Below are 27,326 nucleotides of genomic sequence, written 5' to 3'. Positions count from 1 at the left end.
CAAATAACTATTTGGCTCTCATAGGCAGTATTTCAGGCATCTCATCAGGCATCTCGTTGGGCATCTCATCGGGCATCTCATCGGGCATCTCGTCGGGCATCTCGTCGGGCATCTCGTCGGGCATCTCATCCGGCATCTCATCAGGCATCTCGTCGGGCATCTCAGCTCAGTGGAAGGGGGTGGAGCAGCTTCTCAGAGCGCTATTGATCCAGTGACGCAGCCTATCCTCTAGTCCTTGACTCCTCTAGTCCTTGACTCCTCTAGTCCTTGACTCCTCTAGTCCTTGACTCCTCTAGTCCTTGACTCCTCTAGTCCTTGACTCCTCTAGTCCTTTACTCCACTAGTCCTTTACTCCACTAGTCCTTTACTCCACTAGTCCTTGACTCCCCTAGTCCTTGACTCCCCTAGTCCTTGACTCCTCTAGTCCTTGACTCCCCTAGTCCTTGACTCCCCTAGTCCTTGACTCCTCTAGTCCTTGACTCCTCTAGTCCTTGACTCCTCTAGTCCTTTACTCCTCTAGTCCTTGACTCCACTAGTCCTTGACTCCACTAGTCCTTGACTCCACTAGTCCTTTACTCCTCTAGTCCTTTACTCCTCCAGTCCTTTACTCCACTAGTCCTTTACTCAGCCACTGAAGACATCTGAGAATAACATTTCATCCCACCCCTTACCTACACCCTCCCCACCTTTACCTACACCCTCCCCACCCTTACCTACACCCTCCCAACCCTTACCTACACCCTCCCCACCCCTTACCCACACCCTCCCCACCCCTTACCTACACCCTCCCCACCCTTACCTACACCCTCCCCACCCTTACCTACACCCTCCCCACCCTTACCTACACCCTCCCCGACCCTTACCTACACCCTCCCCGACCCTTACCTACACCCTCCCCGACCCTTACCTACACCCTCCCAACCCTTACCTACACCCTCCCCGACCCTTACCTACACCCTCCCCGACCCTTACCTACACCCTCCCGACCCTTACCTACACCCTCCCGACCCTTACCTACACCCTCCCCCACCCTTACCTACACCCTCCCCACCCTTACCTACACCCTCCCGACCCTTACCTACACCCTCCCGACCCTTACCTACACCCTCCCCGACCCTTACCTACACCCTCCCCGACCCTTACCTACACCCTCCCGACCCTTACCTACACCCTCCCGACCCTTACCTACACCCTCCCGACCCTTACCTACACCCTCCCGACCCTTACCTACACCCTCCCGACCCTTACCTACACCCTCCCCACCTTACCTACACCCTCCCGACCCTTACCTACACCCCCCCAACCCTTACCTACACCCTCCCCACCTTACCTACACCCTCCCCACCTTACCTACACCCTCCCAACCCTTACCTACACCCTCCCCGACCCTTACCTACACCCCCCCAACCCTTACCTACACCCTCCCCACCTTACCTACACCCTCCCGACCCTTACCTACACCCTCCCGACCCTTACCTACACCCCTCCCAACCCTTACCTACACCCTCCCCAACCGTTACCCTTACCCTTACCCACACCCTCCCCAACCCTTACCTACACCCTCCCCACCTTTATCTACACCCTCCCAACCCTTACCTACACCCTCCCCACCTTACCTACACCCTCCCGACCCTTACCTACACCCTCCCCGACCCTTACCTACACCCTCCCAACCCTTACCTACACCCTCCCAACCCTTACCTACACCCTCCCCAACCTTACCTACACCCTCCCCAACCTTACCTACACCCTCCCCACCTTTATCTACACCCTCCCATGCAGCTAATTATTTTTCAACCAGGTCATTATTTATCTTTACAGATTTTATGTATTTTTTTCTTCCAAACATTACAAAACATATACATAGAAAAAACAACATACAAATATCAACGACATCACCCTGCCCAGACCCACCTGTTCTCACCCTGGCCAGATCCACCTGTTCTCACCCTGGCCAGATCCACCTGTTCTCACCCTGGCCAGATCCACCTGTTCTCACCCTGCCCAGATCCACCTGTTCTCACCCTGCCCAGACCCACCTGTTCTCACCCCTGCCCAGACCCACCTGTTCTCACCCCTGCCCAGACCCACCTGTTCTCACCTTGCCCAGACCCACCTGTTCTCACCCTGCCCAGACCCACCTGTTCTCACCCTGGCCAGACCCACCTGTTCTCACCCTGCCCAGACTCACCTGTTCTCACCCTGCCCAGACTCACCTGTTCTCACCCCTGCCCAGACCCACCTGTTCTCACCCCTGCCCAGACCCACCTGTTCTCACCCTGCCCAGACCCACCTGTTCTCACCCCTGCCCAGACCCACCTGTTCTCACCCTGCCCAGACCCACCTGTTCTCACCCTGCCCAGACCCACCTGTTCTCACCCTGCCCAGACCCACCTGTTCTCACCCTGCTCAGACCCACCTGTTCTCACCCTGCCCAGACCCACCTGTTCTCACCCTGTCGAGACCCACCTGTTCTCACCCTGCCCAGACCCACCTGTTCTCACCCTGCCCAGACCCACCTGTTCTCACCCCTGCCCAGACCCACCTGTTCTCACCCTGCCCAGACCCATCTGTTCTCACCCTGCCCAGACCCACCTGTTCTCACCCTGGCCAGACCCACCTGTTCTCACCAGTTGCCCAGACCCACCTGTTCTCACCCTGGCCAGATCCACCTGTTCTCACCCTGACCAGACCCAACCGGTTCTCACCCTGCCCAGACCCACCTGTTCTCACCCTGTCGAGACCCACCTGTTCTCACCCTGCCCAGACCCACCTGTTCTCACCCTGCCCAGACCCACCTGTTCTCACCCTGCCCAGACCCACCTGTTCTCACCCTGGCCAGATCCACCTGTTCTCACCCTGCCCAGACCCACCTGTTCTCACCCTGGCCAGATCCACCTGTTCTCACCCTGTCGAGACCCACCTGTTCTCACCCTGCCCAGACCCACCTGTTCTCACCCTGCCCAGATCCACCTGTTCTCACCAGTTGCCCAGACCCACCTGTTCTCACCCTGGCCAGACACACCAGTTCTCACCCCTATCTCCAGTGCCTGCACTACTCTCCGCCATGTCCTCAAATTGCACCATTCTGTTCCAGTCACCAACACTCTCCAACGCTCTTTCAATATTTAGACAATGAAGCATATGATTTTTCCATTGTCTTAACGATGGAGGATTGGTTGATTTCCAGTTAAGTATACGTTTTTCAAGACAATTGACAAGAAGAGTATTGTCCAACCCATCGGGTATCTCGCTGCACCCTTATTTGACGTCTTGAAATATGCAGACAGACGGATTAAAAGTAAATTTACATTGTAGTACTTCTGACAGCCAACTTTCTAACTCTGCCCATAACTTCTTAACTTTATAGCAGAAAGCATGGATTATTGAGTCATTGTCCATTTTCTACTTAAGACATGACTCTCTGCCATTGTGTTGTAGAAGTTGTGGATTTTGTATAATAAATTCTATAAATTAGTTTATATTGGATTAAGTGTACATTTTCGTTAATTGTAATTTCGTTAGTTATGTTCAACATTCCTTCCATCTTGAGCCAATATCAGTTATTTTTAGGTCTTGGTTCCAATATTTTTTTCTAAGAGGTTGCCATTTGGACAGGCTCCTTTAAGTACACTTGCCCATGCAACGATTTACTTCTCAGCCAGGTCAATAGCTTCCCACGTTTGTCAACGTTTGTCTAAGGTAGTTATACATTATTTCAATACAGAAACTCCATACGAGTGAAACCACTCTCTGCTCCCCTGACCTAACCCTCCTCTCTGCCAGTACAGTATAGCTAGCTTAGCGTTGATTCATATCAGACTGGGCAAATAAACACAGCAGAACCAGAATGGAGCTTGTTACCTCATGTCGTTCGATGTGCCGTTTCTTTTCTGGTTAGTGACCTGATGTAGAAGACGGATGCAAAGACAAAATGTCTGTGTGCTATTACATTTAAGTTATTTAGCATACACTTATCATGAGCGACTAACAGACGCAATTAAGGTTAAGTGATTGCTCAAGTGCACAACAGATTTTTCCTCTAGACGGCTCTGGGATTCGAACCAGCGTCTTTTAAGTTACTGGTCCAACACTGTTAACCGCTAGGCCACATCCCTGACGCAATTTTAAATTAAGCTTTACACAACATCTTTTAGTGCGGACCTGTTACACCTTTTTGCTTATTTAAATGTACAGGTTTTACGCACCAACCAAACTTCTGGGAAAGCGTGATTGTCCCCTTTTGATTAGCTTCTAAACTGAGTACATGTGGAGGGCTGGAGTGGGATTTGAGGGAAGAAAATTCATCAATTTTTCTCCAATATGCTGGTCTGTACTGAAGGCCCTGTGGGCAGACTGGGTCATCACAAATGGCACCCTATTCCTTATTGGGGCCTGGTCAAAAGTAGTGCACTTCATAGGGAATAGGGTATGGTTTGTATGCGACCTGGACCATTCGTGAGGCAGGCTGAAAGCTTTTTTTGTTAACCTTTATTTAACTGGGCAAGTCAGTTACGAACAAATTCTTATTTACAATGACGGCCAAACCCGGACGACGCTGGGCCAATTGTGCGCCGCCCTATGGGACTCCCAATCACGGCCGGTTGTGATACAGCCTGGAATCGAACCAGAGTTTGTAGCGACACCTCTTGCACTGAGATGCAGTGCCTTAAGACTCCTGCGCCAGACGGATAACGGATGCCAGGGTCTTTAGTGACGCCTCTAGCACGGCGTAGACCGCTGTGATACTTCTTTGAACGGCGTAGAATCAACACTTCAGTGGAAAAGGAAAAGAGATGCAGAACTCTGTTAAACAAACGTCCCTGGACCAAAGACGGTGAGGAGAGCAAAGATGTGGAAAAGATGTCATTCCTGGGGAACCAGCGTACAGTAGTACGTCCGTCCCTACTTCATGAGCTTGATTATAGGGACAAACTGATTTGTTGCAGAATGTAATAAATTAAGGCTGAGGTAGTGTCTTAAATGGTAACCCCTTTCCCCATAGGGCTCTGATCAAAAAATTATACACTATGAAGAGAAAAGGGTACCATTTGGAACGCCGCCGGATAAAGATGCCCCAGAGGGCCCTACAGAAGGAGGAAGTAGGATGTTACCAGAATAAACAGTACCGTGCATCAATAAAGACTTTATAGTTGTCAGTTGAAACAGACAGAAACCAGATTGATCCAATACAGACATAAGACAGTGTTAACCAATCAAAACGCAATACTTTCTAAACACGGGCGACATGTTGGATCTACATTGACATGATCACGAGCGTCGGAGACGGTTTCCAGAGCGGCATTCTTTAATCACAGTAGGCAACAAACAAACTACATTTTGATGTCTAAATGAAACAGATGCATATAAAAAGTATCGTTCTAGTCTAAGATAATAGGGCTGTGAGAACATCAAGATCATCCAGACATTTTGTCTGATGTTATGACAATGACTTCTTTAAAATGTTTGAAGAGTGGAAATAAACTCAAACAATTTGACTGTAACTGCCAGATCTTTTTTGTTGTTCTTTTATTTTACTTTATTTGTACTTTCTTTGTGTTCCTACAATAAAAACAAAGTAGAAAAAAAGAAAAGGGGACCAAGGAAACGTGGTAGAGGCCAGCAAGGAACCAGCCCCTGGTGTTGCACCACCTCCTCTCAGCTGAGTTTGGGTCCTTTTGACTGATGGCCATCAAAGCGTTTGTGCTGGCCGCGACCTGGAGTGCGGTGGCCGCGACCCGGAGTGTGGTGGCCGCGACCCGGAGTGCGCTGGCCTCGACCCGGCGTGTGCTGGGGGGCACGGCCCGGCGTGTGCTGGGGGGCACGACCCGGCGTGTCCTGGGGGTCACCACCCGGCGTGTTCTTTGACTTCCCTTCCTCAGGCTCCCACAATGCGTTCCTGAGCAAGCGAGACATAGCTGGTTTGTTCAGACGGGATGCTTTCCTCCTATCAGTGATCTCCTTCACACGGTTCATATATGTCCTGATCCTCTCCTAGTCAGGAGACAAGAAAATACAGGATTTAGAAATTTAAATATTATATATGTCACCCATCTACAGTAGGCACCGAATGTACAAAATATTAGGAACACCTTCCTAATATTGAGTTACACCCCTTTTGCCCTCAGTGTGTCGGGGCATGGACTCCACAAGGTGTCGAAAGCGTTCCACAGGGATGCTGGCCCATGTTGACTCCTGTGCTTCCCACTGTTATATCAAGTTGGCTGGATGTCCTTTGTGTGGTGGATCATTCTTGATACACACGGGAAACTGTTGAGCGTGGAAAAACCAGCAGCGTTGCAGTTCTTGACACAAACCGGTGCACCTGGCACCTACTACCATACCCTGTTCAAAGGCACTTAAATCTTTTGTCTTGCCCATTCACCCCCTGAATGGCACACATACACAATCCATGTCTCAATTGTCTCAAGGCTTAAAAATCCTTCTTTGACCCGTCTCCTTCATCTACACTGATTGAAGTGGATTCAACAAGGGACATCAATAAGGGATTATAGGTTCCCCCTGGATTCACCTGACCACAGTTACATGCAAACAATATGATTATTGTGGATAGTCAGCTTAATATAATAGCTTGTTTAAAATGTTTACATGCTATGTGTAGTATCCTTAAAGGCTTCTTAGAATTACGACTCATGAGACTTACGTACGGTTTAGTATTTAATTGTAACTTAGATTTACATTATCTTATGCACCTGGCTTAAACTACCTGAAGCTTTCTTAATCATAGTTAAATAGGCAGACATAGGAAATAGCTACGGATAGCGGGAAGCAAACCCCCGTCTTGAGTCAATACTGCCATCTATTGGTAAACATAAATATACCAGGTTACTACACTATGCAAGAAGAACGATTTCCTTAACAATCATGTTTACATGGACATCTGAAATCAGACTACTGATGGGACTTTTGATAAATGCCGAAAATGTGTTTTAATCGGCGTATGCTTCCTTCCATTATAACCATACACACAGTGTACAAAACATTAGGAACACCTGCTGTTTCCATGACAGATGAGCAGAGTAAGGTGTTTACATGGCTAATGTTATGCCATACTCGGCCTTCAGCCATCATTTAATATTGAATTATTAGTGTGCATGTAAACATGCTCTGTCGTGGAAAGAACAGGTGTTCCTAATGTTTTGTACACTGTGTATGTGGGGTTTTGAATGCAGGTTATGCAAGTTGACAATTGACTGAACAAAATGGGGTGGGATGAGTGGAATTCTCTTCAGGGTAAATATGTAATATCTTACCAACTCTTGTTTGATTGCATGTTCTTTGGGGTTTATTCCTTGTGTGACCAAGTACACTGTAAACAACAAGAATGACACTGTAATTTAACATGGGGAGTGTTGTGGTGACAGTCATTTCAACATCTTTACACCCAAAAAAAATTGTGCAGACTGGATATAATTTGACAATATTAACTTGGATTTGCGTGCAGGAAAATGAAGCACACTTACTCCAGAAAAGAGAGTTGAGGCTATATGCAGACATCAGGTCCAGCTTGGCTTGTTCCAGAGGATCCAGCTATCAAGAAAACAAGAGACACATTGAGAGGGTTTGTTTCAGCTCGCCCAGTTCGATAGGTAGGCAGAGTTAAAAGTGATTTGTATTTGTTTTGTAACCAGGCTGCACCCCGGGCATGAGCTGGAAGCTCCGCTCAAGCCACTGGTGAAATTGGCTCAAAACTGATGTAGCCTATTGTCAAGCAGTAATGAGTTAGTATTCCCTGTTTTCACATGAATAAGTGTTTGATAGAAAACACACATGATTTATCTGCCTTCTGAAGGAAAACTATACTGAACAAAAATAAACACAACATGGAACAATTAACAATTTTACTGAGTTACAGTTCATATAAGGAAATCAGTCTAACCCTTTTATTTCAGCTCATGAAACATGGAACCAACACTTTACATGTTGCGTTGATATCTTTGTTCAATATAGTTTGAGAATTCAAACAAATATATTTTATAGAAAATACATGTTGTAGCCTGTTTCTGAAGTATGCATTATGCTGCCTTGTTGACAATATGACCCGGAGCTGTAGATTTGAGCAGGGCGCTATGTGCTCCCGAGTTCAGTAGTGTAATTAAACCTCTCAAGTGGTGAGGTTAACAGCAGAGGCCTAAATATTGCTGTTCTGTTCGAATATGTGACCGACTCAGAGTGACATTCCCAATAATCAGGGGTGTATTCATTACGCCGATACTGTTGCAAAACTTTTTGCGACAGAAACCGTTTACTACAAACAGAAATAGTTTTGCATCGAAAACTAGTTTCTATTGGACGAATTCAGCTAGGTCTCTCCTCGTTTCGTTTGCTCCGTTTGGTTCTTAAGCGGTAATCGGCTGAATACACCGCAGGACTTCAGAACTCTCAATACCAAGTCCTTCTATCCTGTCAGTTCTGAAAACATACTTTTTGCACCAGCTCATTTCTTGGCATGGATAGGATGGTCTGCACCATGTTGTTGACAGCACCGACTGACGACTCAAACCCTGTGAGCTGCTCCTCAATCTCAGTAGGGTAGTCTTCCACAGGGATGTCCTCTGCCATGTTGTCTGGGGAGATTGAGAAAGACAATTAACATTAGTGGGATAGATAGACATAGTACATTTTATTCACTTAGCAGAAGCTCTTAACCAGAGGGACTTAAAGTAGTGAGTGTACTGTAGACACTAGACAAGGTCGCTAGCTAGCTACTAATGATACCATGAGTCGTTCCACCTCAAAAAGAACAAGAGGCGACACCCACAATCGCAGATTGTTCTGAAATCATTTTGGTTGTTAGAAACAGAAGATTAGCATTCCTGCAACATTATTTTGTTGAAATATAATTTGATTGCATCCACATTGATAGATAGGATTCATGTAATACTCAATATATAGTACTTTATTTATGTTTTCAATAAACATTTGAGACGGAACATACTTTAAACCTTAACAACAATCTAAACCAACCCGTCTGTTTTGCACGCGTCGGTTTTGTTGCTAAACAACCAACCCATCTATACCACCCGCTTTGATGTAGCGAAGATGAATAGGAAGAGGCGAAGCAATATCATAGATAATGTGGCTAAAATAGCCATGCTTATCGCTGGCTAGCTAGCTTATTGCTGGCTAGCTAACGTTAGCTTATTTCTGGCTAGCTGGCTTATTGCTGGCTAGCTAGCCTTTAAGCAAGCTACGGCTCAGCAAAAACACTTTATTCCCGTCAATGACAAATCCTCTCTCAACACTCCGTTAACTACTCATTGTTGAATAGTTTGTCTATTATTTTATCTGGTTACTGTAATAATGAGAAGCTAGCTACCTGTTTCTCCACACGTTGTAGTCCAACCGGAAATACATAGCGGCAACATTCTCTTCTTCTATGTTTTGTGTTTCGCCTATCGACAATACACCGATGCTCAATAACGCCCTCTACTGTGTTGGATTGCAGAAAACAAAATGTACATTCAATCGCTCAAGTGCATATTATGAGGGGCTATCCGGGCTATTTTAAAATTAAAGTTAGTAGAATGTGATTCATTTAGTTTGCATTGGCATAATAAACAGGACCGTTAACATAATTTGAGCACTAGCAAGCGCTGTACAGAGAGCAAAATTATGGTTTCCAACATAGACAGTGAGCGTCGGAGGAAACGCTGTAAAATATTCTACACTGTGGACATAAACCATAATTTGTTCTTCATGCTCTTGCAAATCAATGCGTTTTTATTTTTCAGCTGTGTGGTGATAATTTAGTTTGATGGAATTTGAACTAAGGTTTGAATGGGGTTGAGATAGAGGTGGTAGCCGATTTTGACACCTCCAAGAAATATTGCATGGTCAACTACAACCTACATTTTCTGCAAATATCTATGATTACCTACTCAAATGAGAGGAGGATAGCCATAACCTTAAAAAATTAAAGTACTATTCTAATGACTTATTCTATGACATGTAATGTGCTGGGGGTTTTTTTGTACCAAATTTAGGCACAATTTCATTCTACTGTAACTCAGTGACTGTAATGCCCAAGGTTCCTGATGAAAACATGAATGTTTCAGTGAATGGAGAAAGTGATTCCCAACGTTCCCCATTGAATGTTGGAGAAACTGTCGTCAGTATCAAGGTTTTATCAGCAGATGGCAGCAATTCTCAGGTAAGATGATTACACAGACTGCTACAGTATCTACAAAATGTGTATGGAAACCTTTGGTAAATCTTTGTACTTTTGATAATGATATCAACTATTCAATGAGGCCTAATGGATTAAAGAGTGTCTCTTTTCAAACCTCTTCCAGATGTAATATGTGATGGTCACATGAGCAGAATCCCATGGCTGTGGCTTTTAGGGATCTGAAAGAGCAGATCTAGTATGAATGTTCTGTCACTCTGACCGCCCTCTACAGAGTTACTATAACACAGGGGTATTCTAATCTTACCCTGGAGGTTCCCCAACCCTGTCCCCAGCCCACCATCCAGTGACAGAACAGCCGAGGCCCTGTGGGACAATTTAGAATTTTCTTCAGATATATGGCATCCATTATCCATCATTTAACATTTGCTAGCACAGACTGGAATATGTTCCGGGATTCATCCAATGGCATTGAGGAGTATACCACCTCAGTCATCGGCTTCATCAATAAGTGCATCGATGACGTCGTCCCCACAGTGACGTACGTACATATCCCAACCAGAAGCCATGGATTACAGGCAACATCCGCATCAAGATAAAGGCTAGAGCTGCCGCTTTCAAAGAGTGGGACACTAATCCGGACACCTATAAGAAATTCCGCTACGCCCTCAGACGAACCATCAAACAGGCAAAGCGTCAATACAGGATTAAGATTGAATCCTACTACACCGGCTCTAACGCTCGTCGGATGTGGCAGGGCTTGAAAACTATTACGGACTACAAAGAGAAACCCTGCCGCGAGCTGCCCAGTGACGCGAGCCTACCAGACGAGCTAAATGCCTTTTATGCTCGCTTCGAGGCAAGCAACACTGAAGCATGCATGGGAAAACCAGCTGTTCCGGATGACTGTGTGATAACGCTCTTGGTAGCCAATTTTTATTTTATTTTTTATTTCACCTTTATTTAACCAGGTAGGCCAGTTAAGAACAAGTTCTCATTTACAACTGCGACCTGGCCAATATAAAGCAAAGCAGTGTGACAAAAACAACAACACAGAGTTACACATGGGATAAACAAACGTACAGTCAATAACACAATAGAAAAATCTATATACAGTGTGTGCAAATGTAGAAAGGCAATAAATAGGCCATAGTGGCGAAATAATTACAATTTACACTGGAGTGATAGATGTGCAGATGATGATGTGCAAGTACAGATACTCGGGTGTAAAAGAGCAAAAAAATAACAATGTGGGGATGAGGTAGTTGGGTGGGTTATTTACAGATGGGCTGTGTACAGGTGCAGTGATCGGTAAGCTGCTCTGACAGCTGATGCTTATAGTTAGTGAGGGAGATGTAAGTCTCCAGCTTCAGTGACTTTTGCAATTCGTTCCAGTCATTGGCAGCAGAGAACTGGAAGGCGGCCGAAGTAGGTGTTGGCTTTGGGGATGACCAGAGAAATATACCTGCTGGAGTGCGTGCTATGGGTGGGTGTTGCTATGGTGACCAGTGAGCTGAGATAAGGCGGGGCTTTACCTAGCAAAGACTTATAGATGACCTGGAGCCAGTGGGTTTGGAGACTGATATGTAGCGACGGCCAGCCAACTAGAGCATACAGGTCGCAGTAGTGGGTAGTATATGAGCAAGACCTTTAAACAGGTCAACATTCACAAAGCGGGGCCAAACGGATTACCAGGACGTGTACTCAAAGCATGCACGGACCAACTGGCAAGTGTCTACACTGACATTTTCAACCTCTCTCTGACCAAGTCTGTAATACCTACATGTTTCAAGCAGACCACCATAGTCCCAGTGCCCAAGGAAGCGAAGGTAACCAACCTAAATGATTACCGCCCCATAGCACTCACGTCGGTAGCCATGATGGGCTTTGAAAGGCTGGTCATGGCTCATATCAACAGCATCATCCCGGATACCCTAGACCAGGGCTGCCCAACCCTCTTCCTGGAGATCTACCGTCCTGTGGATTTTCAGGCCAACCCTAATTTAACACACCTATATCTACTTATTAACTGCTCAACAAGACCTTAACTAGCTGAAACAGACAGGCTAAATTAGGGTTGGACTGAAAACCTACAGGACAGGAGATCTCCAGGAAGAGGGTTGGACAACCCTGCCCTTTTACACCTGAATAAAAGGAACACCTATGTGAGAATGCTATTCATTGACTACAGCTCAGCATTCAACACCATAGTGCCCACAAAACTCATCACTAAGCTAAGGACCCTGGGACGCTGATTCTCAACACTGGGGCCCCTCAGGGGTGCGTGCTTAGTCCCCTCCTGTACTCCCTGTTTACCTACGACTGCGTGGCCAAACACGACTCCAATACCATGATTAAGTTTGCTGATGACACAACAGTGGTAGGCCTGATTACCAACAATGATGAGACAGCCTATAGGGAGGAGGTAAGATACCTGGCAGTGTGGTGCCAGGACAACAACCGCTCCCTCAATGTGAACAAGACAAAGGAGTTAATCGTGAACTACAGGAAAAGGCAGGCTGAACAGGCCCCAATTATCATCAACAGGGCTGTAGTGGGGGCGGGTCGAGAGTTTCAAGTTCCTTGGTGTCCACATCACCAACAGACTAACATGGTCCAAACACACCAAGACAGTCGTGAAGAGGTCATGACAACACCTTTTCCCCCTCAGGAGACTGAAAAGATTTGGCATGGGTCCTCAGATACTCAAAAAGTTCTACAGCTGCACCATCGAGAGCATCCTGACCGGTTGCCTCACCCCCCGGTATGGCAACTGCTTGGGCATCTAACCGCATGTCTCTACAGAAGGTAGTCCATGTCAAGCGGTACCGGAGCGCCATGTCTAGGACCAAAAGGCTCCTTAACAGCTTCTACCCCCTGAACAACCCCTACCTATATGTACAAATTACCTCGACTAACTGTACCCCCGCACATTGACTCGATACCGGTACCCCCAGTATATAGCCTCATTATTGTTATTTTATTGTAACTTTTTACTTTAGTTTATTTGGTAACTATTTTCTTAATCTAGAGGCGGAAGAAACGCATACCTATTTAGGCGAGGTATTGGCTAGCGGAGAAAAACACTTGAAAAACTTTCTTTCTTGAACTGCATTGTTGGTTAAGGGCATGTGACAAATAAAGTTTGATTTTAAAGGAAGACTCAGAGTTACCTCTGCTGCAGAGGACAAGTTCATTAGTGTTAACCGCACCTCAGATTGCAGCCAAATAAATCCTTCACAGAGTTCAAGTAACAGACACATCTCAACATCAACTGTTCAGAGGAGACTGCGTGAATCAGGCCTTCGTGGTCAAATTGCTGCAAAGAAACCACTACCAGGTGAGGATGGTCAGTTTCCTCTGGACGGTCTGGAGAAGGCTGCCATCCACTATACCTCAGCCATCAAGCTCAAGCCCAAAGACCCAGGACTCCACTTCCTCCTGGAGTTGGCGTATGGAGGAGCGGATGGAGGATCTAGAACGGCAGGAGCCCGTCTCCTGATTCTGTAGCGTGAGGCAGCTTGATGTACAAGTACACCCCCTGGATAGGATGCTAATCTACCGCAGGGCCTGCGATTGGAAGGTACATCAATGTAGACATAAGCAATCCAAAGCATTTTAGAATTATTCCCTTTAAAACACACCCTTTATTCAAGAACATAACACATTTGAATATGTATATGAATCACTGCATTTCTTCTTCTTACATTTGAGTAATTTAGCAGACGCTCTTATCCAGAGCAATTAGGGTTAATTACCTTGCTGAAGGGCATAACAACTGAATTTTCACCTAGTCGGATCGGGGATTCGAACCGGGAATCCTTTCGGTTACTAGCCCAACACTCTTAACCGCTAGGCTACCCGCCGCCCTTCTTCCTTTTCCAGTCTGATGGCAACGGTGATGACCTGAGCAGTGCCAAGTCCACGGCACGTCAGGGTGACATCCTGGCACGCCTACCATGGAGAACCAGCTACAGGCCCTGGACACTAAGGACCACTAGTTGAAAGAGCAGAGCCAGTTGGGCAAGGCAGACTTTCATCCAGACCCTTGCATCTTCCTCTCCAAGAATGCAGGCAAGATCAGAGACACCATACATACAATTACTAAGACAAACTCAGCAAAAAAAGAAACGTCCCTTTTTCAGGACCCTGTCTTTCAAAGATAACTAGTAAAAATCCAGATAACTAAACAGATCTTCATTGTAAAGGGTTTAAACACTGTTTCCCATGCTTATTCAATGAACCATAAACAATTAATGAACATGCACCTGTGGAACGGTCGTTAAGACACTAACAGCTTACAGACGGTAGGCAATTAAAGTCACAGTTATGAAAACTTTGGACACTAAAGAAGCCTTTCTACTGACTCTGAAAAACACCAAAAGAAAGATTCCCAGGGTCCCTGCTCATCTGTGTGAACCTGCCTTAGGCATGCTGCAAGGAGGCATGAGGACTGCAGATGTGGCCAGGGCAATAAATTACAATGTCCATACTGTGAGACGCCTAAGACAGCGCTACAGGGAGACAGGACGGACAGCTGATCATCCTCGCAGTGGCAGACCACGTGTAAGAACACCTGCACAGGATCGGTACATCCGAAACATTACACCTGCGGGACAGGTACAGGATGGCAACAACAACTGCCCGAGTAACAACAGGAATGCACTATCCCTCCATCAGTGCTCAGACTGTCTGCAATAGGCTGAGAGAGGCTGGACTGAGGGCTTGTAGGCCTGTTGTAAGGCAGGTCCTCACCAGACATCACCGGCAATAACGTCACCTATGGGCAGGACTGGCAAAAAGTGCTCTTCACTGACGAGTCATGATTTTGTCTCACCAGGGGTGATGGTCGGATTTGCATTTATCGTCGAAGGAACGAGCGTTACACCGAGGCCTGTACTCTGGAGCGGGATCGATTTGGAGCTGGAGGGTCCATCTTGGTCTGGGGCGATGTGTCTCAGCATCATCGGACTGAGCTTGTTGTCATTGCAGGCAATCTCAACGCTGTGCGTTACAGGGAAAACATCCTCATGTGGTATCCTTCCTGCAGGCTCATCCTGACATGACCCTCCAGCATGACAATGCCATCAGCCATACTGCTTGTCTGTGCGTGATTTCCTGCAAGACAGGAATGTCAGTGTTCTGCCATGGCCAGCGAAGAGCCCAGATCTCAATCCCATTGAGCAAGTCTGGGACCTGTTGGATCAGATGGTGCGGGCTAGGGCTATTCCCCCCAGAAATGTCCGGGAACTTGCAGGTCCCTTGGTGGAAGAGTGGGGTAACATCTCACAGCAAGAACTGGCAACCCCTCCTCTGGTGCAGTCCATGAGGAGATGCACTGCAGTACTTAATGCAGGTGGTGGCCACACCAGATACTGACTGTTACTTTTGATTTTGACCCCCCCTTTGTTCAGGGACACATTATTCCATTTCTGTTAGTCACATGTCTATGGAACTTGTCTTAGTTGTTAAATCTTATGTTCATACAAATATTTACACATGTTAAGTTTGCCGAAAATAAACGCAGTTGACAGTGAGAGGACGTTTCTTTATTTTGCTGAGTTTATATTAAGTTAATGTAATGACACTACATACTGGATCATTTCTAGTCAGTGGGACTGACATTCTAGACAGATTAGACTGGCACTGAGATCACAGGACCTGGCTCTCTGAGGAACAACCCCATTTACATGCATTACATGGAACAGAATCATCGGGGGGGAGCTGTATCCAACGGGCCCTGCTGAGGTACCTGGATCCAACGGGCCCTGCTGAGGTACCTGGTCGCTGAGCCAAGACTTCTGGGACTACAACCTTCATGTGGGGCATCTGCTGCTGCGACAGAAGAGGCGTAGGGTCGTATTACAGCACCTCCAGACCGGGCTGGCCCTGCGGCCCTTACTCAGGTCAGCACACTGTGGTACACCCATACTCACCCGACGGGCCGCGGTCCGGACCCAGAACAAGGTCAATACGGACCGCTGGTCCAGACAACAAATAAATGTTATAGACAAAAATATAAATGCAACATGGAACAATTTTACTGAGTTACAGTTCATATAAGGAAATCAGTCACTTGAAATACATTCATTAAGCCCTAATCTATGGATTTCACATAACTGGGCAGGGGCGGAGCCACAGGTGGGCATAGGCCTACCAACTGGGGAGCCAGGCCCAGCCAATCAGAATTAGTTTTCTCCCACAACAGAGCTTTAACAGAAAGAAATACTCAGTTTCATCAGCTGTTCGGTTGGCTGGTCACAGACGATCTTGCAGGTGAAAAAGCCAGATGTGAAGGTCCTGGGTTGGCGTGGTTACACATGGTCTGCATTTGTGAGGCCGGTTGGACCTACTGCCAAATTCTCTAAAACGACGTTGGAGGCGGCTTATGGTCAAGAAATGAACATTCAATTCTCTGGCAACAGCTCTGGTGGACATTCCAGCAGTCAGCATGCCAATTGCACACTCATTCAAGGTCTAATCTGTAGCACTGTGTTGTGTGACAAAACTGCACATTTTAGAGTGCCTTTTTATTATCCCCAGCACAAGTTGCACCTGTGTAATGATCATGCTGTTTAATCAGCTTCTTCATATGCCACACCTGTCAGGTAGATGGATTATCCTGGTAGATGAGAAATTATCACTAACAGGGATGTAAACAAATTAGCATTTGGAACATTTCTGCAAGCTTTTATTTCAGCTCATGAAAGCTGGTACCTTTACAACACTTTACATGTAAATTTAGATCACAGACTTGAGTATTAAAATTCCAAAGCAATAAGACAATACTAGTTTTCTCAAAAAGGCCATTTTAATCTGGAACGAGTCATCCCCAGTAGGGTGTTTTATGACAAAGTCACAGTAAGAACATTTTGTAGGCAAAACTGGAGGCAAGTGCCAATCAAACACACCCTGCCTAGTAAAAGATAAAGACCACAAGCATTTTTCTCAAGCAGCAAAATATGCTAACTTCAGTTAGCAAAGCATTTTGTTCAGAGTATCAACCTGCCATTAGAAACATAGGCTACACATGGTTTGAACAGGAGAAAGGATGGCTGGAGGGATGGAAGAGAAAGAAACAAAGGATATTGAGTTCCACAAAATCCGCTGTGTGACTCAATAGAAACTGTTTGATGAGACGAGAGAGGGTGGGTGACTGGAGATAGAGAGAGGGACACTAGAGAGAGTGAGAGTGAGAGAGCGAGCTTCTACTGAATTACAAGGAGGAGTGTTTCTCACTGCCATCCATAGAGGCACCCTGGGTATTCTGTTAGTCATTTTAACTTAGAATAGCAGGCCTTGAAGATAGATAGCTAGTTGGGTCACAGTCCTGCTGGGGTTCACCTCTTCCTCACCGACATTACTAATCATACATCTGCTTCTGATGTACCCTCTTCACCATCTGGGGGGGATGCAAAACTGAGCCAAGATCAGAGTCTAGGGGTACTCCACCGTACACCTCACACACGGTTGAGCTTGGTCACGATGAGGACGCGGACGGACTGGTCAAAGGCGGAGCAGACGCACAGACCCTGCTTGTCGGGGCTCCAGTCCAGGCTGGCGATTGGCTGGGTGGACAGAGTGACGTTCTGCAGCAGGGTGACAGTGCCGGCGACGCCCATGTCCACCTCATCTGAGTCCTTCTTACTTCTCTGAGCCGGGTATTCGCTGTTAACAGGACAAAGAGAGTAAATCCTCTGAGTAGGCTATTCACTGTTAACAGGACAAAGAGAGTAAATCCTCTGAGCAGTGTATTCACTGTTAACAGGACAAAGGCAGCGTGAATCAAGGATGCATCTACACACTAGTCTAGACTCATTCAGGGATAAATCCTACATGTAACTTGAGATAAAAGCGCATAACTCAGACTTTCACATACAGTACATCATGCACTGATGCCAATTATGCATGTTAATCTCAAGTTAGGATTCAGACCACACACTGTACCAGCCGTGTCCCTCCAAAACCAGGAGTGAAGAGCATTGATTTGGAGTCTGAACTAACCATGTTTGATGTTAGTTTACCATTATAGAGACATGTTTCTGAGGTTATGGGTTGAAATCCATTTGACCAAGTTAGTGGAGAATCGATAAAGTTACTTACTATTTCCATAGATGAAGGTTTCCAGCTCCCCCTGCTGTCATAAAGATGTCTCTGTTCTGGGGCAGATGTCTCACTTGCCAGATCGTCGATTTATGGGCCTGGGATGAAATGGAAAGAATCCATTACATATAAAACAATGTGCTAATCCTCTTAAGGAAAAATGTTCACCTAACATGACATACCCAAATCTAACTGCCTGTAGCTCAGGCCCTGAAGCAAGGATATGCATTTTCTTGGTACCATTTGAAAGGAAACACTGAAGTGTATGGAAATGTGAAAGGAATGTAGTATAATATAACACAATAGATCTGGTAAAAGACAACAACAAAAAATAAAATGTTATTTACTATTATTTTTTTTACCATCAGAAAGGCCATAATGTATTATTCCAGCCCAGGTGCAATTTAGATTTTGGCCACTAGATGGCATCAGTGTATGTGCAAAGTTTTAGACTGTTCCAATAAACCATTGCATTTCTGTTCAAAAGTTTGTATCAAGACTGCTTAAATGTGCCTAATTTGTTTATTAATAACTATGTTCAAAATTGTGCACTCCTCAAACAAAAGCATTGTATTTTTTCACTGTAAAGCTACTGTAAATTGGACAGTGCAGTTAGATTAACAAGAATTTAAGCTTTCTGCCAATATCAGATATGTCTATGTCCTGGGAAATGTTCTTGTTACTTACAACCTCATGCTAATCGCATTAGCCTACGTTAGCTCAACCGTCCCGTGGAAGGGACACCAATCCCAAAGAATTAAACATTTTTAAAATGGATATTGCAAGCAGAGAAATATAATTCATAGAATGGGATTTGCATTCAAGTTAGTGGGTGGTCATTCTATTTCTGTGATTGCAAGTTCAAACCAAAAGGTCTAGTAGCATATATTCAGCCAAAGGTTAGTAATATCCCATGTCAGTGGCAGATGTACAACCCAACAACTTTGATTAGGGGAAGAGGCATGAAACTAGAAACAACAACTCAACAATCGGAGTGGATTGAAAAACACTCCCAACCTTCAAATCCCATCCAAAATGAGATTAGATATATTTATGTGCCGACTGTTGATCGCTCAATGAACAACACAAATATTTTAAAAGAGGTATGGAGGCAAAGTCCTCTCTGATCTCGCTAAAACACCAGACGAACGGAGTCAGGGCCGCGTCACAAATGGTACCCTAATCCCTAAAAGTGCACTACTTTTGACCAGGGCCCAAAAAGGGCTCCGGTTAAAATAATACTTTGGTGGGTGTATTATATTTGTCCTATTTCATACATGTGCTAGTGTGTATTAATATGCATGTGTGAATTGGAAATGTTTTTTTCAAAAAAAATACAACAAAAATTGCACATCCCAACTCTCCCTGTGACAGACACCCTTGGAGCCGGGTCATGGCCAGGGTTTGACCCCGGAGCAATTGGGGTTAAGTGTCTTGCTCAAAGGCACATCCACAGATTTTTCACCTTGTCGGGTCCTGGATTCGAACTAGCAACCTTTCGGTTACAGGCCCAACGCTCGAACCGCAAGACTACCCATAGATCTCTGGTCAAACCGCAAGGCTACCCACAGAGGTCAAAGGTTCTCAGGTCAAAAGTAGTGCACTATATAGTGGAAAGAGTGCAATTTGGGACACAACTATGGGCCGGATTCACAAAACACAACATACGTTTTTTCGTAAGAAGTTTATGGGAAAAAAAATAAGTTCATAAGAGTGCAATTCCTCAACATGTTCTTAGGAATTCATAGTTTTCTTAGGAACTTCGTAAATATATATATTTTTTAAAGAACTTTGTAAATATCTTATGTGGCATTGCCATTAGTGATGTGATTGAAACCAATGAATAGGCCTATGTGACAGGAATGATAGGATTTGGCCCACTATAACAGTGTTGATATTTCCATTTATTTATCTGCTTTATGTCTCGAGAATATATCTTTTTAGTTGGCTCGTGAACCCTTTATACACAAAAACAAAGTGTTATTTTTCATACATTATAGCCATCAGACTAGCTATATCAAAACCAGAAATGGATAACCAAGGAATGCGCAATAAAAACTTCAGCAAAAAAAGAGCTTGAAGTGATGGTGGAGGAAATAGGAAAATGTTGCTGTTGAGGAGACTCGATAACTGCGGAGACCAAAAAGAGAGGAAGGACGAGAGTGGCCGAGTCTGTCTCGGCCGTTGGGGTATGGCAAGGGACAGTGACGCCGTGAAAAGAAAAGTAGTCCGACGTCAAGTCGGCTGCTAAGAAGAATGGAGCTGAGAGAAGCAGGGAGTTGAAGACTGGAGGGGGGTATCCACCATTCACGTGGACCAGCTGGAGGAGAAGATGTTGTCCATGATAAGAGAGATGGTGGTAGAGAGACTGCGCGACCGCAAAGTTAGTTAGCTACTAGTAGCTAGCAAACGCGTAATGACATTAGCCAACATAGCTAACAACATTAACGTTAGATAAGTTAGCCAAGTACTTCTTTGGAAATGAACGAGCTAACGCTAGCTATTTAACACTTAAGAATATTGTAATATATTGTTAATGACTAACTAGATAATGCGCGTTTAATTCGCTTTCTTGTTGTATTTAACTGTCCGGTAGCCAACTGTGTCTGTGGCAGTGTGGCGTAAGAAAATGTTCATGGTTACAAAAGTATCCAGATGTCACAAGACAAGGGTTTAGCAGTCCTAAAGTTAAGTACATTTCCAAGAAGATATCCTAAAGCCTTATTTTCAAGAATCCCATTTAACTTTTTCTTAGGAACAGTCATAGGAAAAAAAAAAACTTAAGAACATTTCCAATAACTTTGAGGAAGAGCAACTTTCTTCACACGTCTATAGTTAAGGAGAAAAATGGCAGTTATTAATAAGACATTTCTTATTAAGGTTTTGTGAATCTGGGCCCATGGCTTTAACGCAAGTTTTTCAAGTGTGTTTTCATTTCATGGAGGAACGATTGAAAAAGCCACACTCTCCACCGGCCTTATGTGATCTTTGGCATGCAGCTTCATGGACATGAGCATGTAAGAAAAACATGGCCGCCACACAGATCCAGTTGTGAAAACATTCAAAATAATTCTCTCTCCTCATCCGTAACCACAACTGACTCACCGCCACCAGGGGATGAAAAATAACCTTTGACACTTTTTCCGACTACTATTCGGCTAATTACCTTTTCGGAGACGGAGTCGAAGCCCTTGGTGGGGTGCTGGGTCCTCATGTCAAAGACGTGGAATTTCCCCTCCAACGAAGTGGCCACTAGCTTGTTCATGTTGATATCCTTCCTGTCAAACTCCACGTGGCATACCTGCCGGACAGTAATCAAAGAAGACAACAATCAGGCACTGAGTCCCTGGAGTGGACAGCCGGACAGCCGAGCCATCCTAGAGAAATGACCTCAGTAGAACTAACTTCAGCTCCTGGCACTGAGACAAATGACCTCAGGAGAACTTTTTACTCATCAATCTACACACAATACCCCACAATTACAAAGCAAAAACAGTGTTTTAGAATTGTTTGCAAATGTATTTAAAAACAAAACAAAAAAACAAAACAGAAATATCACATTTATACAAGTATTCAGACTCTTTACTCAGTACTTTGTTGAAGCACTTCTGGCAGTGATTACAGCCTCGAGTGTTCTTGGGTATGACAGTACAAGCTTGGCACACCTGTATTTGGGGAGTTTCTCCTATTCTTCTCTGCAGATCCTCTCAAGCTCTTTCAGGTTAGATGGGGAGCGTTGCTGCACAGCTATTTTCAGGTCTGTCCAGAGATGTTCGATCGGGTTCAAGTCCGGGCTCTGGCTGGGCCAATCAAGGACATTCAGGGACTTGTCCCGAAGTCACCCCTGTGTTGTCTTGGCTGTGTGCTTACGGTTGTTGTCCTGTTGGAAGGGGAACCTTCGCTCCAGTCGGAGGTCCTGAGCAGGTTTTCATCAAGGATCTCTGTACTTTTCTCCATTCATCTTTCCATCCATCCTGACTAGTCTCCCAGTCCTTGCCACTGAAAAACATCCCCACAGTATGATGCCACCACCACGCTTCCCTGTAGGGATGGTGCCAGGTTTCCTTCAGATGTGACTCTTGGCATTCAGGCCAAAGAGTTCAATCTTGGTTTTATCAGAGAATCTTGGTTCTCATGATCTGATTGTCCTTTAGGTGGCTTTTGGCAAACTCCAAGTGGGCTGTCATGTGCCTTTTACTGAGGAGTGGCTTCCATTTGGCCACTCTACCATAAAGACCTGATTGGTGGAGTGCTACAGAGATGGTTGTCCATCTGGAAGGTTCTCCCATCTCCACAGTGGAACTCTGGAGCTCTGTCAGAGTGACCATCCGGTTCTTGGTCACCTCTTCCTCGATTGCTCAGTTTGGTCAGCTCTAGGAAGAGTCTTGGTGGTTCCAAACTTCCATTTAAGAATGATAGAGGACACTGTGTTCTTGGGGACCTTCAATGCTGCAGGAATATTTTGGTACCCTTCCCCAGATCTGTGCCTCAACACAATTCTGTCTCAGAGCTCTAGAACAATTCCTTCGACCTCGTGGCTTGGTTTTTGCTCTGACATGCACTGTCAACTGTGGGACCCTATATATACAGGTGTGTGCCTTTACCACAGGTGGACTCCAATCAAGTTGTAGAAAGATCTCAAACATGATCAATGGAAACAGGATGCACCTTAGCTTAATTTTCGAGTCTCATCACAAAGGGTTTGAATACCTATGTAAATATGGCATTTATTTTTAATACATTTGCAAAAATGTCTAAACCTGTTTTCGCTTTGTCATTATGGGGTATTGTGTGTCGATTTGACGAGGATTTGTTTTTTCTCTCATCCATTTTAGAATAAGGCTGTAACATAACAAAATGTGGGAAAAGTCAATGGGTCTGAATACTTTCTGAATGGACTGTATGGGGAATTGGAAATTATGAAGACAATTACATTGACAGAAGCTATCTACCCCCTAAAACACAACATGGAAGGTCATTGTGCTCCATTACTGTGTGCATCAGTGTATTGCAGGGTAATGATAGTGAACATATTGTATACTAAAAGACTATTCATTTAAAGGTACAGTTTTAATAAGTGTATTGAAGTGAAATGATAGTATGTGTAAAGCATACGTACAGATGTACTATTCTAGTATATCTCGTATCTGAAGTAAGTTCTGTTAATTTGTACTGTATTTAAGTATACATGTAATTTATTAAAAATGTACTTTTTCCTCGCTTGGGTCTCAGTGTTGAAAGGGGGAAAAAAATGGGCCCTTGTAGAATACAGAGATGTATAAGAGCATGAAACACTACATACACACTACATTATCCAGGAAAAACATTTAAAAATGTCCAACGTAGAGGTAGAAATTAGGCTTGGACGCTATACTGGGGTATTTTGATTTTTAATAGCATTAAAACTATTTATCTTCATGTTTACTATATTTTAATGTTCATTTTGACTTTTTAAGTCAATACCTGAAGTCAGCTTGTGCACTGGGTTATGAGATTGCCTTCATTTGGCCTGTTACATGATTTTTCATTCTGAAACTTACCGGTTGTCCCCAGTCACATGTTGTTTTGTTTACAATGACGAGAGACCGGAGCCTCGTGAGTCATTCACTGTTGTGCAGCACGCGCCAGGTGACCTAGTTACTGTATGGAATTCACAACTAAATGTTTGCCAGCTAGATATCTTATAACTATTAAGTTAACCGTCTAAAATGTGCTAAATGCTCTGCAGTTGTACATTTGGTTTATCTAGCTATGTGGTTAGCTTCTTGCAAAATCAGAGAGGGGAAAACTGAACTAGCTGTTATTGGCAGAGAGGTTTGGAACTCATTGTTATTGGTCTACTAAACAATCCAAAACTCCCGCCTATTCAAACAGGCTGATTAGAAGGTCCAGTGTAGATTGTATTTTCAACCAGCAACTATCGGGAAATAAGACTGATGAACATTTTTACAGGTGTTAGTTTCATCCGCTGTTGTACAATATGATACAAAACACAGAAAGAACTGAATTTTGACTGCACTGGACCTTTAATGTATATAAAGGTCGGCTGTTCATAGTCACCATATGAAGGGTTAGGTTGTTACTGTGTCAATATCGATAGGACCAAAAAGCAGGTATAGACCACCACTACCATATCATTCTCGGCTCAGTTGGTAGAGCATGGCGCTTGCAACGCCAGGGTTGTGGGTTCGATTCCCACGGGGGGCCAGTACAAAAAAAGTATGAATGTATGTACTTGTAAGTCGCTCTGGATAAGAGCGTCTGCTAAATGACTTAAATGTAAATGTAAATTCTCCAGACATATAGGACTGGTTTCCTGGACACAGATTAAAGGCTCTATTCAGTCTGTAAAGCTGAAACGTTACAGATTCCGTGATGTAAAGGTAATTTCCGATTTGAGCCGACATGCAGCGTTTACCCTGAATGCAGTCTCCGCTAAAGCGGGAACATTACCTTTAAATTTCAATCACGCTGTAAAGCTGAACTTCCTTGATGCGGATAGAACAGAACCTAATCATTCTTCTCAACTAAAATCCCCATTGAAAGTGCATTTCTGAATAGAACTGGGTTTAAAAGGGACAGTGTGAGATTTTAGTTGAGAAGGCTTAATCTGTGTCCAGGAAGCCAGCCCTACTTTCTATTTACCCAGAGTCAAATTAACTCATTGATAACATTTTTATGTCTTTGTATCCACTATGAAGGAGGTTGTAAGTAGTTTTGTGAGCTGTTGCTAACTAGCGTTAGCACAATAACTGGAGGTATACAGGTACTGCTAGCACACTGCACGCCTAGACATAAAATTGGTACCCATCAGTTAATCAGACTTTGGGTAAATAGAAAAAGACCTTAATTGCCAAAATCTTGCACTTTCCCTTTAATCTGGGTGCAGGAAACCGGCCATTGGTATCTTCAGTTGGCCTCACCCCATTTTTAATGTTGGTTTCCCACCGGAGAGACATGTTCCTGAGGTCAAACAGCTTGATGTCTCCGTTGTCGTATCCAGCACACACACAGCGGTCCTGGTCGTTGAAGGCGTGGCCTGGAAAAGAAATGGTCAAACGGACCTTAGACGGGTTAACTGATCACTATGATGGGATTTTAAAATGTAGTAACTTGAACATTTAGGACCTATGCTTTGCTAAGTTCTGTAAGCGAAGGACAACATGAGATCTATTAATTCTGCAGCCCAATGCAGATTTGAGATGAGCGCAGGTGAGTGACGTGACAGCATGGGAAACCATGGGTTACCATTATGCTAGCATTTCTCTCTCATATGTACCAAAAGCTACGGTCCAGCAGTCTCTCTTGGCCTCCCCCTCCCCTGGCTCCATGTTAGCCACAGGTGAGTCCTTCTGTCTGGGGTCCCACACCTTCACTGTCCCTGGAAGACAGAAAACAGACAGCAGGGATAACATTAAAACACATATTATGATGCCTCACGTAAGATGCCGGCTTTGCAGGACTGTTTTGAGAACACAAATTGGAACATGTTAAAAGATTCATCTATCCATTACTCATCCATCAACACTGAGGAATACACAATTAACTGACAAAATAAAGGAAACACTTGAGTAAAAGCGGGATACAAGTACAGTACCAGCCAAAAGTTTGGACACACCTACTCATTGCAGGGTTTTCTTTATTTTTAACTATTTTCTACATTGTAGAATAATAGTGAAGACATCAAAACTATGAAACAACACATATGAAATCATGTAGTAACCAAATAAATATTTTATATTTGAGATTCTTCAATGTAGCCACCGTTTGCCTTCATGACAGCTTTGCACACTCTTGGCATTCTCTCAACCAGCTTCATGAGGTAGTCACCTGGAATGCATTTAAATTATGAGGTGTGCATTGTTAAAAGTTAATTTGTGGAATTTCTTTCCTTCTTAATGCGTTCGAGCCAATCAGTTGTGTTGTGACAAGGTAGGTGTAGTATACTGCAGATAGCCCTATTTGGTAAAAGACCAAGTCCATATTATGGCAAGTACAGCTGAAATACGCAAAGAGAAACGACAGTCCATCATTACTTTTAGACATGAAGGTAAATCAATCCGGAAAATGTCAAGAACTTTAAGTTTCTTTAAGTGCAGTCGCAAAAACCATCACGCGCTATGATGAAACTGGCTCTCATGAGGACCACCACAGGAAAGGAAGACCCAGAGTTACCTCTGCTGCAGAGGATAAGTTCATTAGAGTTACCAGCCTCAGACATTGCAGCCCAAATAAATGCTTCAGAGTTCAAGTAATAGACACATCTCAACATCAACTGTTCAGAGGAGACTGTGTGAATCAGGCCTTCATGGTCAAAATTCTGCAAAGAAACCACTACTAAAGGACACCAATAATAAGAAGAGACTTGCTTGGGCCAAGAAACACGAGCAACGGACATTAGACCGGTGGAAATCTCTTCTTTGGTCTGATGAGTCCAAATTTAAGATTTTTCGTTCCAACCGCCGTGTCTTTGTGAGACGCTGAGTAGGTGTCAGACGGTTTCGAAGCATGAGGTCTGATACCAACAGGTTCAGTGACAGTTTATGTCTACAAGCCATCAGACTGCTTAGCACTTGAACTGGACTGACCAACTGCACATACACTCACTCATGGACACACCCACACACACAGTATACAGTTATACTACACACATCACAACTGCTGCTACCAGACTCTTATGTATTATTGTTAAACACTGGACAACTTAAATACTGTGCAATTTAAACATTCCCCCAAAACATGTGTACAGTGCCTTCAGAAAATATTCACACCTCTTGACTTTTTTCCACATTTTGTTGTTACAGCCTGAATTTAAAATAGATTAAAGAGAGTACACCTCTCCTTTCAATGGCCTACACACACACAATACCCCATAATGTCAAAGTGGAATTTTGTATTTTCAAAACATTTACAAATGAATTACAAATTAAAAGCTGAAATGTTTTGAGTCAATAAGTATTCAACCGCTTTGTTATGGAATGCCTAAATAAGTTTAGGAGTAAAACTTTATTTAACAAGTCACATAAGTTGCATGGACTCACTGTGTGCAATAATTGTGTTTAACATGATTTTT

At 44.4% G+C, this 27,326-nt stretch overlaps 2 protein-coding genes across 2 annotated transcripts in view; both read right to left on the bottom strand.

Annotated features, from left to right (window-relative positions):
- Positions 1 to 5,512: 5,512 nt before the first annotated feature.
- Positions 5,513 to 9,407, bottom strand: LOC120045408 (nuclear nucleic acid-binding protein C1D-like). Its single transcript, XM_038990286.1, has 5 exons — positions 9,341 to 9,407; positions 8,446 to 8,588; positions 7,485 to 7,551; positions 7,275 to 7,330; positions 5,513 to 5,994 (listed from the first exon to the last, which is right to left on the bottom strand). Exons 1-5 carry the CDS (start codon positions 9,387 to 9,389, stop codon positions 5,659 to 5,661), a joined length of 651 nt encoding a protein of 216 aa, XP_038846214.1. The 5' UTR covers positions 9,390 to 9,407; the 3' UTR covers positions 5,513 to 5,658.
- Positions 9,408 to 16,824: 7,417 nt separating this feature from the next.
- wdr92 (WD repeat domain 92) overlaps positions 16,825 to 27,326 on the bottom strand; it is a 13,732-nt gene continuing 3,230 nt past the window's right edge. Inside the window, exons 4-8 of the mRNA XM_038991012.1 lie at positions 25,533 to 25,634; positions 25,177 to 25,292; positions 21,420 to 21,554; positions 18,254 to 18,351; positions 16,825 to 17,818 (exon numbers count right to left, since the gene is read on the bottom strand). Of these exons, the coding sequence (XP_038846940.1) occupies positions 17,611 to 17,818; positions 18,254 to 18,351; positions 21,420 to 21,554; positions 25,177 to 25,292; positions 25,533 to 25,634 (659 nt within the window). The 3' untranslated portion in view covers positions 16,825 to 17,610. The remainder of the gene's footprint in view (positions 17,819 to 18,253; positions 18,352 to 21,419; positions 21,555 to 25,176; positions 25,293 to 25,532; positions 25,635 to 27,326) is intronic.

This window comes from Salvelinus namaycush, chromosome 4, assembly GCF_016432855.1.
Source record: "Salvelinus namaycush isolate Seneca chromosome 4, SaNama_1.0, whole genome shotgun sequence".
NCBI classification, from domain to species: Eukaryota; Metazoa; Chordata; class Actinopteri; order Salmoniformes; family Salmonidae; genus Salvelinus; species Salvelinus namaycush.
This window is presented reverse-complemented; position numbering and strand designations above follow the sequence as displayed.

Coding starts and splice junctions, on each gene's coding strand:
- LOC120045408 (XM_038990286.1), bottom strand. CDS start 9,389: ATGTTGCCGCTATGTATTTCCGGTTGGACTACAACGTGTGGAGAAACA. Junction 8,589..9,340: donor TACAACGTGTGGAGAAACAG/GTAGCTAGCTTC, acceptor CAATCTCCCCAG/ACAACATGGCAGAGGACATC. Junction 5,995..7,274: donor ATGCAATCAAACAAGAGTTG/GTAAGATATTAC, acceptor TCTCCTGACTAG/GAGAGGATCAGGACATATAT.